We start from the raw sequence: 15,253 nt of genomic DNA, 5'->3' as shown, positions 1-15,253 counted from the left end.
CAGTCCATCAGTGATGTGTCGGGGCTCAACTTTGTGCATCTCCCAAACTCAGCTGTGTGACACATTGAGAGACTGTCCTGATGGTTTTGATGAGGAGTCCTGCATTACTAAATGTCCAAACCGAGGTAGATATATTAACGCTTTCTAATATTTGATACTGCTTTGCCACCCAGGAAACCCTCTTAAGCTTTCTTCATGGTCCCTCTTGTGTGTCTCCCAGGTGAGTTCCGGTGTAAGGACAGGAGGAAATGTATTGAGAGGAGGCTGGTTTGTGATGGACGCGCTCATTGCCAAGACGGCTCGGATGAGGTTGGCTGTCAAACAATAGCTGCTCCAACATCGCAAACTGCGCCCCTGAAGTGTCGCATGGGTTCTAGACTGTGCAAGGATGGGAGAGAGTGTGTCCTGCACAGCCATGTTTGTGATGGAGAGGTGGACTGTAAGGATGGATCAGATGAACAGAACTGTGGTGGTGAGTCTGATTTCTGTCTGTGGTTCCACTTTGGTCAGTCGGGACGTTTTCTAAATCGACTAAGTGTCTGACGGTGTTCATAAAATGGCATGACGTCCCAAAAATGGGGAGCCGGACAGAACTGCCACCCTTTGCCTTGACAGCTTTGCACACTCTTGGCATTCTCTCAACCAGCTTCATGAGGTAGTCACTTGGAATGTGTTTCAATTAACAGGTGTGCCACCTTAAAGTATTTGTGTAATGTCTTTCCTTAATGTGTTTAAGCCAATCCGTTGTGACAATGTAAGGAGGGGTATACAGAAGAGAGCCCTATTTGGTAATTGACCAAGTCCATGTGTCAAGAACACCTCAAAGAGAAATGACTGTCCATTACTTTAAGACATGGAGGTCAGTCAATTTGGAAAATGTCAATAACTTGAAGTGCAAGTGCAGTCGCAAAAACCAAGCGCCATAATGTAACTGGCTCTAATGAGGACCGCCACAGGAATGGACGACCCAGAGTTTCCCCTGCTGCAAAGGATAAGTACATTAGATTTACCAGCCTCAGAAATTGCAGCTCAAATAAATGCTTCACATAGTTCAAGTAAGACACATCTCAACATCAACTGGTCAGGAGACTGCGAATCCGGCCTTCATGGTCGAATTGCTGCAAAGAAACCACTACTAAAGGACACCAATAAGAAAGAGACTTGCTTGGGCCAAGAAACACGAGCAATGGACATTAGACCGGTGGAAATTTGTCCTTTTGGTCCGAGTCCAAATTGGAGATTTTTGGTTCCAACCGCTGTGTCTTTGCGAGAACGGATGAGCTCTGCATGTGTTTTTCCCACCATAAAGCATGGAGGAGGTGGTGTTACGGTGTGGGCCTGCTTTGCTGGTGACACTGTCTTGGATTTATTTAGAATTCAAGGCACACTTAACCAGCATGGCTACTACAGCATTCTGCAGCGATACGCCATCCCATCTGGTTTGGGCTTAGTGGGACTCATTTTGTTTTAACAGGACAATGACCCAACACAACTCCAGGATGTATAAGGGCTATTTTACCAATACAGCGAGTGATTGAGTGCTGCATCAGATGACCTGGCTTCCACAATCCCCCGACCTCAACCAAATTGAGATGGTTTGGGATGAGTTGGACTGCAGAGTGAAGGGAAAGCAGCCAACAAGTGCTCAGCATATGTGGGAACTCCTTCAAGACTTGGAAAAGCATTCCAGGTGAAGCTGGTTGAGCGAATGCCAAGTGTGCAAAGCTGTCAAGGCAAAGGGTGGCTATTTGAAATATATCAAATATATATTTAGATTTTATCACTATTTTGGTTGCTACATGATTCCATATGTTTCATAGTTTTGATGTCTTCGCTATTATTCTACAACATAGAAAATAGGAAAGATAAAGGACCTTTTGCTTGAGTAGGTGTGCTAACACTTTTGACCGGTAGGGTTTATATATACATCACTTATTACAGGACAACCTTTGGAAATATCCACTATTTTGTGATGTTGCATTTTGATAGGGATCACAAACAGGAAGAGGAACAATAAAATAAAATAAAATAATAATCTTTTAATTAAGCCACATGGAAACTTGGATTAACCTATACATGGTTGGTTAGATGAGAATTTATAGAACGCTTCCATTTATATTTTGGAATGGCAGATTTTGATTTGTGGTCTGCATCAAGGAAAAAGGAATAAACCACTAAGGTCAATGAATCACGACCTGCCATAGAATATCCGCAGTGAGTGATCATTTTATTTATTTATTTCAGTTATTTAACCAGGTAAGCTAGTTGAGAACAAGTTCTCATTTACAACTGCGACCTGGCCAAGATGAAGCAAAGCAGTGCGACAGAAACAGAGTTACACATGGAATAAACAAGCGTACAGTGAATAACACAATAGGAAAAAAGAGTATATACAGTGTGTGCAAATGGCGTGAGGAGGTAGGCAATAAATAGGCCATAGTAGCAAAGTAATTACAATTTAGCAGATTAACACTGGAGTGATAGATGAGCAGATGATGGTCTGTGTGAGTAGTGATACTGGTGTGCAAAAGAGCAGCAAAGTAAATAAAAACAATATGGGGATGAGGTAGGTAGATTGGGTGGGCTATTTACAGATGGACTATGTACAGCTGCAGCGATCGGTTAGCTGCTCAGATAGCTGATGTTTAAAGTTAGTGAGGGAAATCTAAGACTCCAGCTTCAGAGATTTTTGCAATTCGTTCCAGTCACTGGCAGCAGAGAACTGGAAGGAAAGGCGGCCAAAGAGGTGTTGGCTTCGGGGATGACCAGTGAGATATACCTGCTGGAGCGCGTGCTACGGGTGGGTGTTATCGTGACCAGTGAGCTGAGAAGGCAGAGCTTTACCTAGCATAGACTGATAGATGACCTGGAGCCAGTGGGTCTGGCGACGAATATGTAGCGAGGGCCAGCCGACTAGAGCATACAGGTCGCAGTGGTGGGTGGTATAACGCGCTTTGGTAACAAAACGGATGGCACTGTGATAGACTACATCCAATTTGCTGAGTAGAGTATTGGAAGCTATTTTGTAGATGACATCGCCGAAGTCGAGGATCTGTAGGACAGTCAGTTTTACTAAGCTAAGTTTGGCGGAGTGAGTGAAGGAGGCTTTTTTTGACTTTCAAATCGTTGTATTGGTGTGTGGCCAGTGACTTGGAGACCGCCCAGAATTATCTGCACCATTTGAGGAAAATTCAAACTGCATTCTAAGTTCTGTGACCCACTGTCCTATGACAAAATCAAAAGTACAAAATCAAATATATTGCTGTTTTAAGCAATTGGTCTTGTCGTCATGTTGACTAAACTTTTATACTAACATCACCAAACTGAGGTCAAACGGATGTGTAATTTGTGTGTAATGTGGTTAAAACGTTGCCTTGTGTAATGTAGTAACACATACTGTCCACATATTGGAAAGTAGCGTAATATACATTTATTAGAAATGGATAAATCATTTTAATTTGGGATGATAGTAAATTATACAAACTCACAGATTTGTTTCAATAATCACATATTTCTAGACCACATATAACCATTCCAGCCCAGGACCTCAACATCCAGTTTCACCTGCGGGATCATCTGAGACCAGCCTCTCGGACAGCTGATGAAACTGTGGGTTTACAAAACTGAAGAAAGTCTGCTCAAACTATCTCAGGGAAGCTCTTCTGCGTGCTTGTCATCCTCACCATGGTCTTGACCTGACTGTAGTTCGACATCGTAACCGACTTCAGTGGGCAAATGCTCACCTTCGATGGCCACTGGCACTCTGGCGACGTGTGCTTCATGGATTAATCCTGGTTTCAACTGTACCGAGCAGATGTTAGACAGCATAAGGCATCGTGTGGGCGAGAGGTTTCATGTCAACATTGTGAAGAGTGCCCCATGGTGGGCTTATGGTATGGGCAAGCATAAGCTATGTCCAAAGAACACAATTGCATTTTATCGATGGCAATTTGAATGCACTGAGATGCCATGAGATCCTGAGGCCCATTCATCTGCCGCCATCACCTCATGTTTCAGCATGATAATGCATGGCCCCATGTCGCAAGGATCTGTACACAATTCCTGGAAGCTGAAAATATCCCAGTTTTTCCATGGCCTGCATACTCACCAGACATGTCACCCGTTGAGCATGTTTGGAAGACTCTGTGTACGACAGCATTTTCCAGTTCCTGCCAATATCCAGTAACTTCTCACAGCCATTGAAGAGGAGTGGGACAATATTCCACAGGCTGCCATCAACAGCCTGATCAACTCTACGTGAAGATGGCAAATGGCGGTCACACCAGATACTGACTGGTTTCTGATCCACGCCTCTACCTTTTTAAGGTACCTGTGACCAGCTGATGCAAATCTGTATTCCCAGTTGTGAAATCCTGGGAGTGAGGTCTGCACAACGCATCACCGGGGGCAAACTAGCTGCCCTCCAGGACACCTCCACCACCCGATGTCACAGGAAGGCCATAACGATCATCAAGGACAACAACCACCCGAGCCACTGCCTGTTCACCCCGCTATCATCCAGAAGGCGAGGTCAGTACAGGTGCATCAAAGCAGGGACCGAGAGACTGAAAAACAGCTTCTATCTCAAGGCCATCAGACTGTTAAACAGTCACCACTAACATTTAGTGGCTGCTGCCAACATACTGACTCAACTCCAGCCACTTTAATAATGAATTGATGGAAATGTATGTAAAAATGTATCACTAGCCACTTTAAACAATGCCACTTAATATAATGTTTACATTACTCATCTCATATGTATATACTGCACTCTATACCATCTACTGCATCTTGCCTATGCCGTTCTGTACCATCACTCATTCATATATCTTTATGTACATATTCTTTATCCCTTTACACTTATGTGTGTGTATAAGGTAGTAGTTGTGGAATTGTTAGATTACTCGTTGGTTATTACTGCATTGTCGGAACTAGAAGCACAAGCATTTCGCTACACTCGCATTAACATCTGCTAACCATGTGTATGTGACAAATACAATTTGATTTGATTTATGTATGTACTGTACTCTATACCATCTACTGCATCTTGCCTATGCTGTTCGGCCATCGCTCATTCATATTTTTATGTACATATTCTTATTAATTCCTTTACACTTGTGTGTGTATAAGGTAGTTGTTGTGAAATTGTTAGATTACTTGTATATTACTGCAGGGTCAGAACTAGAAGCACAAGCATTTCGCTACACTCGCAATAGCATCTGCTAACCATGTGTATGTGACAAATAACATTTGATTTGACAGTGTGAAATGTTTACTAGCTAGTATATTAGCAGGTGAGACATGTTACCTGCAGTCTAACCCTTTGTGCTGAATTGTTTTGGGGAAACTAACGGTTCATTAGACTTGTTCTGGGTAGAGTGTAAAAGGCTTGTCCATTATCTTGGTAATACTCTCTCCCTACAGGAACTCCAATTCCCCTTACTACCGCTTATTTGGCACCAACTACAACCATTCCAGTCTGTACCAGTCCATCAGTGATGTGTCGGGGCTCAACATTGTGCATCTCCCAAACTCAGCTGTGTGACACATTGAGAGACTGCCCTGATGGTTTTGATGAGGAGTCCTGCATTACTAAATGTCCAAACCGAGGTAGATATATTAACGCTTTCTGATATTTGATACTGCTTTGCCACCCAGAAAACCCTCTTAAGCTTTCTTCATGGTCCCTCTTGTGTCTCCCAGGTGAATTCCGGTGTAAGGACAGGAGGAAATGTATTGAGAGGAGGCTGGTTTGTGATGGACGCGCTCAATGCCATGATGGCTCAGATGAGATTGGCTGTCCAACGATGGCTGCTCCAACATCCCAAACTGCGCCCCTGAAGTGTCGCATGGGTTCTAGACTGTGCAAGGATGGGAGAGAGTGTGTCCTGCACAGCCATGTTTGTGATGGAGAGGTGGACTGTAAGGATGGATCAGATGAACAGAACTGTGAGCTCCTCTGCAAAGCAGGTCAGAAGCTCACCTCTTGATCTGGTGTAATGTGTTTAATCACAATTGGCCAGTTTCAGCACACATCCATCCATTCATATCATCAATGTCCTTAGGTCAGTTCCAGTGTGCTAATTGGTTGTTAGCTCAGCTCAGTTCCAGTGTGCTCATTGGTTCCTACCTCAGGTCAGTTCCAGTGTGCTCATGGGAAGAAGTGTATCGACCAGCAGCAGGTTTGTGATGGGAAGGCACAGTGCCAGGACCGTTCTGATGAAATGGACTGCTTCAAGCCCACCAAGAGCTGCAGTCATCGCTGTGACAACAATAGCCGCTGTATCCCAGAAACCTTCCTCTGTGATAGAGAGAGAGACTGTGCGGACGGCTCTGATGAGGAAGGCTGTGGTGAGACACTGCTGACTCACTTGGACAGTTGGTACAGAAGGATGAGGAGAGTCTCTTTAAATTAATCTAATGTAACCTCTCTCCCTAGATTCTAACAAGGCCCTTCCTCCTGTCCTGCCAACTCTGGCTCAAACCTGTACCAGTCCATCAGTGATGTGTCGGGGCTCAACTTTGTGCATCTCCCAAACTCAGCTGTGTGACACATTGAGAGACTGCCCTGATGGTTTTGATGAGGAGTCCTGCATTACTAAATGTCCAAACCGAGGTAGATATATTAACGCTTTCTGATATTTGATACTGCTTTGCCACCCAGAAAACCCTCTTAAGCTTTCTTCATGGTCCCTCTTGTGTCTCCCAGGTGAGTTCCGGTGTAAGGACAGGAGGAAATGTATTGAGAGGAGTCTGGTTTGTGATGGACGCGCTCATTGCCATGATGGCTCAGATGAGATTGGCTGTCCAACGATGGCTGCTCCAACGTCCCAAACTGCGCCCCTGAAGTGTCGTATGGGTTCTAGACTGTGCAAGGATGGGAGAGAGTGTGTCCTGCACAGCCATGTTTGTGATGGCGAGGTGGACTGTAAGGATGGATCAGATGAACAGAACTGTGGTGGTGAGTCTGATTTCTGTCTGTGGTTCCACTTTGGTCAGTCGGGACGTTTTCTAAATCGACTAAGTGACGTGACGTCCCAAAAATGGGGAGCCGGACAGAACTGCCACCCTTTGCCTTGACAGCTTTGCACACTCTTGGCATTCTCTCAACCAGCTTCATGAGGTAGTCACTTGGAATGTGTTTCAATTAACAGGTGTGCCACCTTAAAGTATTTGTGTAATGTCTTTCCTTAATGTGTTTAAGCCAATCCGTTGTGACAATGTAAGGAGGGGTATACAGAAGAGAGCCCTATTTGGTAATTGACCAAGTCCATGTGTCAAGAACAGCTCAAATAGCAATGAGAAATGACTGTCCATTACTTTAAGACATGGAGGTCAGTCAATTTGGAAAATGTCAATAACTTGAAGTGCAAGTGCAGTCGCAAAAACCAAGCGCCATAATGTAACTGGCTCTAATGAGGACCGCCACAGGAATGGACGACCCAGAGTTTCCCCTGCTGCAAAGGATAAGTACATTAGATTTACCAGCCTCAGAAATTGCAGCTCAAATAAATGCTTCACATAGTTCAAGTAAGACACATCTCAACATCAACTGGTCAGGAGACTGCGAATCCGGCCTTCATGGTCGAATTGCTGCAAAGAAACCACTACTAAAGGACACCAATAAGAAAGAGACTTGCTTGGGCCAAGAAACACGAGCAATGGACATTAGACCGGTGGAAATTTGTCCTTTTGGTCCGAGTCCAAATTGGAGATTTTTGGTTCCAACCGCTGTGTCTTTGCGAGAACGGATGAGCTCTGCATGTGTTTTTCCCACCATAAAGCATGGAGGAGGTGGTGTTACGGTGTGGGCCTGCTTTGCTGGTGACACTGTCTTGGATTTATTTAGAATTCAAGGCACACTTAACCAGCATGGCTACTACAGCATTCTGCAGCGATACGCCATCCCATCTGGTTTGGGCTTAGTGGGACTCATTTTGTTTTAACAGGACAATGACCCAACACAACTCCAGGATGTATAAGGGCTATTTTACCAATACAGCGAGTGATTGAGTGCTGCATCAGATGACCTGGCTTCCACAATCCCCCGACCTCAACCAAATTGAGATGGTTTGGGATGAGTTGGACTGCAGAGTGAAGGGAAAGCAGCCAACAAGTGCTCAGCATATGTGGGAACTCCTTCAAGACTTGGAAAAGCATTCCAGGTGAAGCTGGTTGAGCGAATGCCAAGTGTGCAAAGCTGTCAAGGCAAAGGGTGGCTATTTGAAATATATCAAATATATATTTAGATTTTATCACTATTTTGGTTGCTACATGATTCCATATGTTTCATAGTTTTGATGTCTTCGCTATTATTCTACAACATAGAAAATAGGAAAGATAAAGGACCTTTTGCTTGAGTAGGTGTGCTAACACTTTTGACCGGTAGGGTTTATATATACATCACTTATTACAGGACAACCTTTGGAAATATCCACTATTTTGTGATGTTGCATTTTGATTGGGATCACAAACAGGAAGAGGAACAATAAAATAAAATAAAATAATAATCTTTTAATTAAGCCACATGGAAACTTGGATTAACCTATACATGGTTGGTTAGATGAGAATTTATAGAACGCTTCCATTTATATTTTGGAATGGCAGATTTTGATTTGTGGTCTGCATCAAGGAAAAAGGAATAAACCACTAAGGTCAATGAATCACGACCTGCCATAGAATATCCGCAGTGAGTGATCATTTTATTTATTTATTTCAGTTATTTAACCAGGTAAGCTAGTTGAGAACAAGTTCTCATTTACAACTGCGACCTGGCCAAGATGAAGCAAAGCAGTGCGACAGAAACAGAGTTACACATGGAATAAACAAGCGTACAGTGAATAACACAATAGGAAAAAAGAGTATATACAGTGTGTGCAAATGGCGTGAGGAGGTAGGCAATAAATAGGCCATAGTAGCAAAGTAATTACAATTTAGCAGATTAACACTGGAGTGATAGATGAGCAGATGATGGTCTGTGTGAGTAGTGATACTGGTGTGCAAAAGAGCAGCAAAGTAAATAAAAACAATATGGGGATGAGGTAGGTAGATTGGGTGGGCTATTTACAGATGGACTATGTACAGCTGCAGCGATCGGTTAGCTGCTCAGATAGCTGATGTTTAAAGTTAGTGAGGGAAATCTAAGACTCCAGCTTCAGAGATTTTTGCAATTCGTTCCAGTCACTGGCAGCAGAGAACTGGAAGGAAAGGCGGCCAAAGAGGTGTTGGCTTCGGGGATGACCAGTGAGATATACCTGCTGGAGCGCGTGCTACGGGTGGGTGTTATCGTGACCAGTGAGCTGAGAAGGCAGAGCTTTACCTAGCATAGACTGATAGATGACCTGGAGCCAGTGGGTCTGGCGACGAATATGTAGCGAGGGCCAGCCGACTAGAGCATACAGGTCGCAGTGGTGGGTGGTATAACGCGCTTTGGTAACAAAACGGATGGCACTGTGATAGACTACATCCAATTTGCTGAGTAGAGTATTGGAAGCTATTTTGTAGATGACATCGCCGAAGTCGAGGATCTGTAGGACAGTCAGTTTTACTAAGCTAAGTTTGGCGGAGTGAGTGAAGGAGGCTTTTTTTGACTTTCAAATCGTTGTATTGGTGTGTGGCCAGTGACTTGGAGACCGCCCAGAATTATCTGCACCATTTGAGGAAAATTCAAACTGCATTCTAAGTTCTGTGACCCACTGTCCTATGACAAAATCAAAAGTACAAAATCAAATATATTGCTGTTTTAAGCAATTGGTCTTGTCGTCATGTTGACTAAACTTTTATACTAACATCACCAAACTGAGGTCAAACGGATGTGTAATTTGTGTGTAATGTGGTTAAAACGTTGCCTTGTGTAATGTAGTAACACATACTGTCCACATATTGGAAAGTAGCGTAATATACATTTATTAGAAATGGATAAATCATTTTAATTTGGGATGATAGTAAATTATACAAACTCACAGATTTGTTTCAATAATCACATATTTCTAGACCACATATAACCATTCCAGCCCAGGACCTCAACATCCAGTTTCACCTGCGGGATCATCTGAGACCAGCCTCTCGGACAGCTGATGAAACTGTGGGTTTACAAAACTGAAGAAAGTCTGCTCAAACTATCTCAGGGAAGCTCTTCTGCGTGCTTGTCATCCTCACCATGGTCTTGACCTGACTGTAGTTCGACATCGTAACCGACTTCAGTGGGCAAATGCTCACCTTCGATGGCCACTGGCACTCTGGCGACGTGTGCTTCATGGATTAATCCTGGTTTCAACTGTACCGAGCAGATGTTAGACAGCATAAGGCATCGTGTGGGCGAGAGGTTTCATGTCAACATTGTGAAGAGTGCCCCATGGTGGGCTTATGGTATGGGCAAGCATAAGCTATGTCCAAAGAACACAATTGCATTTTATCGATGGCAATTTGAATGCACTGAGATGCCATGAGATCCTGAGGCCCATTCATCTGCCGCCATCACCTCATGTTTCAGCATGATAATGCATGGCCCCATGTCGCAAGGATCTGTACACAATTCCTGGAAGCTGAAAATATCCCAGTTTTTCCATGGCCTGCATACTCACCAGACATGTCACCCGTTGAGCATGTTTGGAAGACTCTGTGTACGACAGCATTTTCCAGTTCCTGCCAATATCCAGTAACTTCTCACAGCCATTGAAGAGGAGTGGGACAATATTCCACAGGCTGCCATCAACAGCCTGATCAACTCTACGTGAAGATGGCAAATGGCGGTCACACCAGATACTGACTGGTTTCTGATCCACGCCTCTACCTTTTTAAGGTACCTGTGACCAGCTGATGCAAATCTGTATTCCCAGTTGTGAAATCCTGGGAGTGAGGTCTGCACAACGCATCACCGGGGGCAAACTAGCTGCCCTCCAGGACACCTCCACCACCCGATGTCACAGGAAGGCCATAACGATCATCAAGGACAACAACCACCCGAGCCACTGCCTGTTCACCCCGCTATCATCCAGAAGGCGAGGTCAGTACAGGTGCATCAAAGCAGGGACCGAGAGACTGAAAAACAGCTTCTATCTCAAGGCCATCAGACTGTTAAACAGTCACCACTAACATTTAGTGGCTGCTGCCAACATACTGACTCAACTCCAGCCACTTTAATAATGAATTGATGGAAATGTATGTAAAAATGTATCACTAGCCACTTTAAACAATGCCACTTAATATAATGTTTACATTACTCATCTCATATGTATATACTGCACTCTATACCATCTACTGCATCTTGCCTATGCCGTTCTGTACCATCACTCATTCATATCTTTATGTACATATTCTTTATCCCTTTACACTTATGTGTGTGTATAAGGTAGTAGTTGTGGAATTGTTAGATTACTCGTTGGTTATTACTGCATTGTCGGAACTAGAAGCACAAGCATTTCGCTACACTCGCATTAACATCTGCTAACCATGTGTATGTGACAAATACAATTTGATTTGATTTATGTATGTACTGTACTCTATACCATCTACTGCATCTTGCCTATGCTGTTCGGCCATCGCTCATTCATATTTTTATGTACATATTCTTATTAATTCCTTTACACTTGTGTGTGTATAAGGTAGTTATTGTGAAATTGTTAGATTACTTGTATATTACTGCAGGGTCAGAACTAGAAGCACAAGCATTTCGCTACACTCGCAATAGCATCTGCTAACCATGTGTATGTGACAAATAACATTTGATTTGACAGTGTGAAATGTTTACTAGCTAGTATATTAGCAGGTGAGACATGTTACCTGCAGTCTAACCCTTTGTGCTGAATTGTTTTGGGGAAACTAACGGTTCATTAGACTTGTTCTGGGTAGAGTGTAAAAGGCTTGTCCATTATCTTGGTAATACTCTCTCCCTACAGGAACTCCAATTCCCCTTACTACCGCTTATTTGGCACCAACTACAACCATTCCAGTCTGTACCAGTCCATCAGTGATGTGTCGGGGCTCAACTTTGTGCATCTCCCAAACTCAGCTGTGTGACACATTGAGAGACTGCCCTGATGGTTTTGATGAGGAGTCCTGCATTACTAAATGTCCAAACCGAGGTAGATATATTAACGCTTTCTGATATTTGATACTGCTTTGCCACCCAGAAAACCCTCTTAAGCTTTCTTCATGGTCCCTCTTGTGTCTCCCAGGTGAGTTCCGGTGTAAGGACAGGAGGAAATGTATTGAGAGGAGTCTGGTTTGTGATGGACGCGCTCATTGCCATGATGGCTCAGATGAGATTGGCTGTCCAACGATGGCTGCTCCAACGTCCCAAACTGCGCCCCTGAAGTGTCGTATGGGTTCTAGACTGTGCAAGGATGGGAGAGAGTGTGTCCTGCACAGCCATGTTTGTGATGGCGAGGTGGACTGTAAGGATGGATCAGATGAACAGAACTGTGGTGGTGAGTCTGATTTCTGTCTGTGGTTCCACTTTGGTCAGTCGGGACGTTTTCTAAATCGACTAAGTGACGTGACGTCCCAAAAATGGGGAGCCGGACAGAACTGCCACCCTTTGCCTTGACAGCTTTGCACACTCTTGGCATTCTCTCAACCAGCTTCATGAGGTAGTCACTTGGAATGTGTTTCAATTAACAGGTGTGCCACCTTAAAGTATTTGTGTAATGTCTTTCCTTAATGTGTTTAAGCCAATCCGTTGTGACAATGTAAGGAGGGGTATACAGAAGAGAGCCCTATTTGGTAATTGACCAAGTCCATGTGTCAAGAACACCTCAAAGAGAAATGACTGTCCATTACTTTAAGACATGGAGGTCAGTCAATTTGGAAAATGTCAATAACTTGAAGTGCAAGTGCAGTCGCAAAAACCAAGCGCCATAATGTAACTGGCTCTAATGAGGACCGCCACAGGAATGGACGACCCAGAGTTTCCCCTGCTGCAAAGGATAAGTACATTAGATTTACCAGCCTCAGAAATTGCAGCTCAAATAAATGCTTCACATAGTTCAAGTAAGACACATCTCAACATCAACTGGTCAGGAGACTGCGAATCCGGCCTTCATGGTCGAATTGCTGCAAAGAAACCACTACTAAAGGACACCAATAAGAAAGAGACTTGCTTGGGCCAAGAAACACGAGCAATGGACATTAGACCGGTGGAAATTTGTCCTTTTGGTCCGAGTCCAAATTGGAGATTTTTGGTTCCAACCGCTGTGTCTTTGCGAGAACGGATGAGCTCTGCATGTGTTTTTCCCACCATAAAGCATGGAGGAGGTGGTGTTACGGTGTGGGCCTGCTTTGCTGGTGACACTGTCTTGGATTTATTTAGAATTCAAGGCACACTTAACCAGCATGGCTACTACAGCATTCTGCAGCGATACGCCATCCCATCTGGTTTGGGCTTAGTGGGACTCATTTTGTTTTAACAGGACAATGACCCAACACAACTCCAGGATGTATAAGGGCTATTTTACCAATACAGCGAGTGATTGAGTGCTGCATCAGATGACCTGGCTTCCACAATCCCCCGACCTCAACCAAATTGAGATGGTTTGGGATGAGTTGGACTGCAGAGTGAAGGGAAAGCAGCCAACAAGTGCTCAGCATATGTGGGAACTCCTTCAAGACTTGGAAAAGCATTCCAGGTGAAGCTGGTTGAGCGAATGCCAAGTGTGCAAAGCTGTCAAGGCAAAGGGTGGCTATTTGAAATATATCAAATATATATTTAGATTTTATCACTATTTTGGTTGCTACATGATTCCATATGTTTCATAGTTTTGATGTCTTCGCTATTATTCTACAACATAGAAAATAGGAAAGATAAAGGACCTTTTGCTTGAGTAGGTGTGCTAACACTTTTGACCGGTAGGGTTTATATATACATCACTTATTACAGGACAACCTTTGGAAATATCCACTATTTTGTGATGTTGCATTTTGATAGGGATCACAAACAGGAAGAGGAACAATAAAATAAAATAAAATAATAATCTTTTAATTAAGCCACATGGAAACTTGGATTAACCTATACATGGTTGGTTAGATGAGAATTTATAGAACGCTTCCATTTATATTTTGGAATGGCAGATTTTGATTTGTGGTCTGCATCAAGGAAAAAGGAATAAACCACTAAGGTCAATGAATCACGACCTGCCATAGAATATCCGCAGTGAGTGATCATTTTATTTATTTATTTCAGTTATTTAACCAGGTAAGCTAGTTGAGAACAAGTTCTCATTTACAACTGCGACCTGGCCAAGATGAAGCAAAGCAGTGCGACAGAAACAGAGTTACACATGGAATAAACAAGCGTACAGTGAATAACACAATAGGAAAAAAGAGTATATACAGTGTGTGCAAATGGCGTGAGGAGGTAGGCAATAAATAGGCCATAGTAGCAAAGTAATTACAATTTAGCAGATTAACACTGGAGTGATAGATGAGCAGATGGTCTGTGTGAGTAGTGATACTGGTGTGCAAAAGAGCAGCAAAGTAAATAAAAACAATATGGGGATGAGGTAGGTAGATTGGGTGGGCTATTTACAGATGGACTATGTACAGCTGCAGCGATCGGTTAGCTGCTCAGATAGCTGATGTTTAAAGTTAGTGAGGGAAATCTAAGACTCCAGCTTCAGAGATTTTTGCAATTCGTTCCAGTCACTGGCAGCAGAGAACTGGAAGGAAAGGCGGCCAAAGAGGTGTTGGCTTCGGGGATGACCAGTGAGATATACCTGCTGGAGCGCGTGCTACGGGTGGGTGTTATCGTGACCAGTGAGCTGAGAAGGCAGAGCTTTACCTAGCATAGACTGATAGATGACCTGGAGCCAGTGGGTCTGGCGACGAATATGTAGCGAGGGCCAGCCGACTAGAGCATACAGGTCGCAGTGGTGGGTGGTATAACGCGCTTTGGTAACAAAACGGATGGCACTGTGATAGACTACATCCAATTTGCTGAGTAGAGTATTGGAAGCTATTTTGTAGATGACATCGCCGAAGTCGAGGATCTGTAGGACAGTCAGTTTTACTAAGCTAAGTTTGGCGGAGTGAGTGAAGGAGGCTTTTTTTGACTTTCAAATCGTTGTATTGGTGTGTGGCCAGTGACTTGGAGACCGCCCAGAATTATCTGCACCATTTGAGGAAAATTCAAACTGCATTCTAAGTTCTGTGACCCACTGTCCTATGACAAAATCAAAAGTACAAAATCAAATATATTGCTGTTTTAAGCAATTGGTCTTGTCGTCATGTTGACTAAACTTTTATACTAACATCACCA

General features: G+C 43.6%; 2 protein-coding genes across 3 annotated transcripts in view; both read left to right on the top strand.

Moving 5' to 3' along the window:
- The window catches only part of LOC139543473 (low-density lipoprotein receptor-like), a 24,271-nt gene extending 24,257 nt beyond the window's left edge, over positions 1-14 (top strand). The window contains exon 16 of the mRNA XM_071349571.1: positions 4-14. Coding sequence (XP_071205672.1) covers positions 4-14 — 11 coding nt within the window. The remainder of the gene's footprint in view (positions 1-3) is intronic.
- The window catches only part of LOC139544460 (low-density lipoprotein receptor-related protein 1), a 65,314-nt gene continuing 50,067 nt past the window's right edge, over positions 7-15,253 (top strand). For both annotated transcript variants that reach the window (XM_071351575.1, XM_071351574.1), the window contains exons 1-9: positions 7-125; positions 221-472; positions 5,425-5,610; positions 5,704-5,970; positions 6,136-6,351; positions 6,440-6,616; positions 6,710-6,961; positions 11,898-12,083; positions 12,177-12,428. In XM_071351575.1, the coding sequence (XP_071207676.1) occupies positions 14-125; positions 221-472; positions 5,425-5,610; positions 5,704-5,970; positions 6,136-6,351; positions 6,440-6,616; positions 6,710-6,961; positions 11,898-12,083; positions 12,177-12,428 (1,900 nt within the window). In that variant the 5' untranslated portion in view covers positions 7-13. The remainder of the gene's footprint in view (positions 126-220; positions 473-5,424; positions 5,611-5,703; positions 5,971-6,135; positions 6,352-6,439; positions 6,617-6,709; positions 6,962-11,897; positions 12,084-12,176; positions 12,429-15,253) is intronic.

Source organism: Salvelinus alpinus, chromosome 18, assembly GCF_045679555.1.
Source record: "Salvelinus alpinus chromosome 18, SLU_Salpinus.1, whole genome shotgun sequence".
Lineage (NCBI taxonomy): Eukaryota > Metazoa > Chordata > Actinopteri > Salmoniformes > Salmonidae > Salvelinus > Salvelinus alpinus.
Note: the sequence above shows the minus strand (reverse complement) of the source record. Positions and strands in the feature narration are given on the sequence as shown.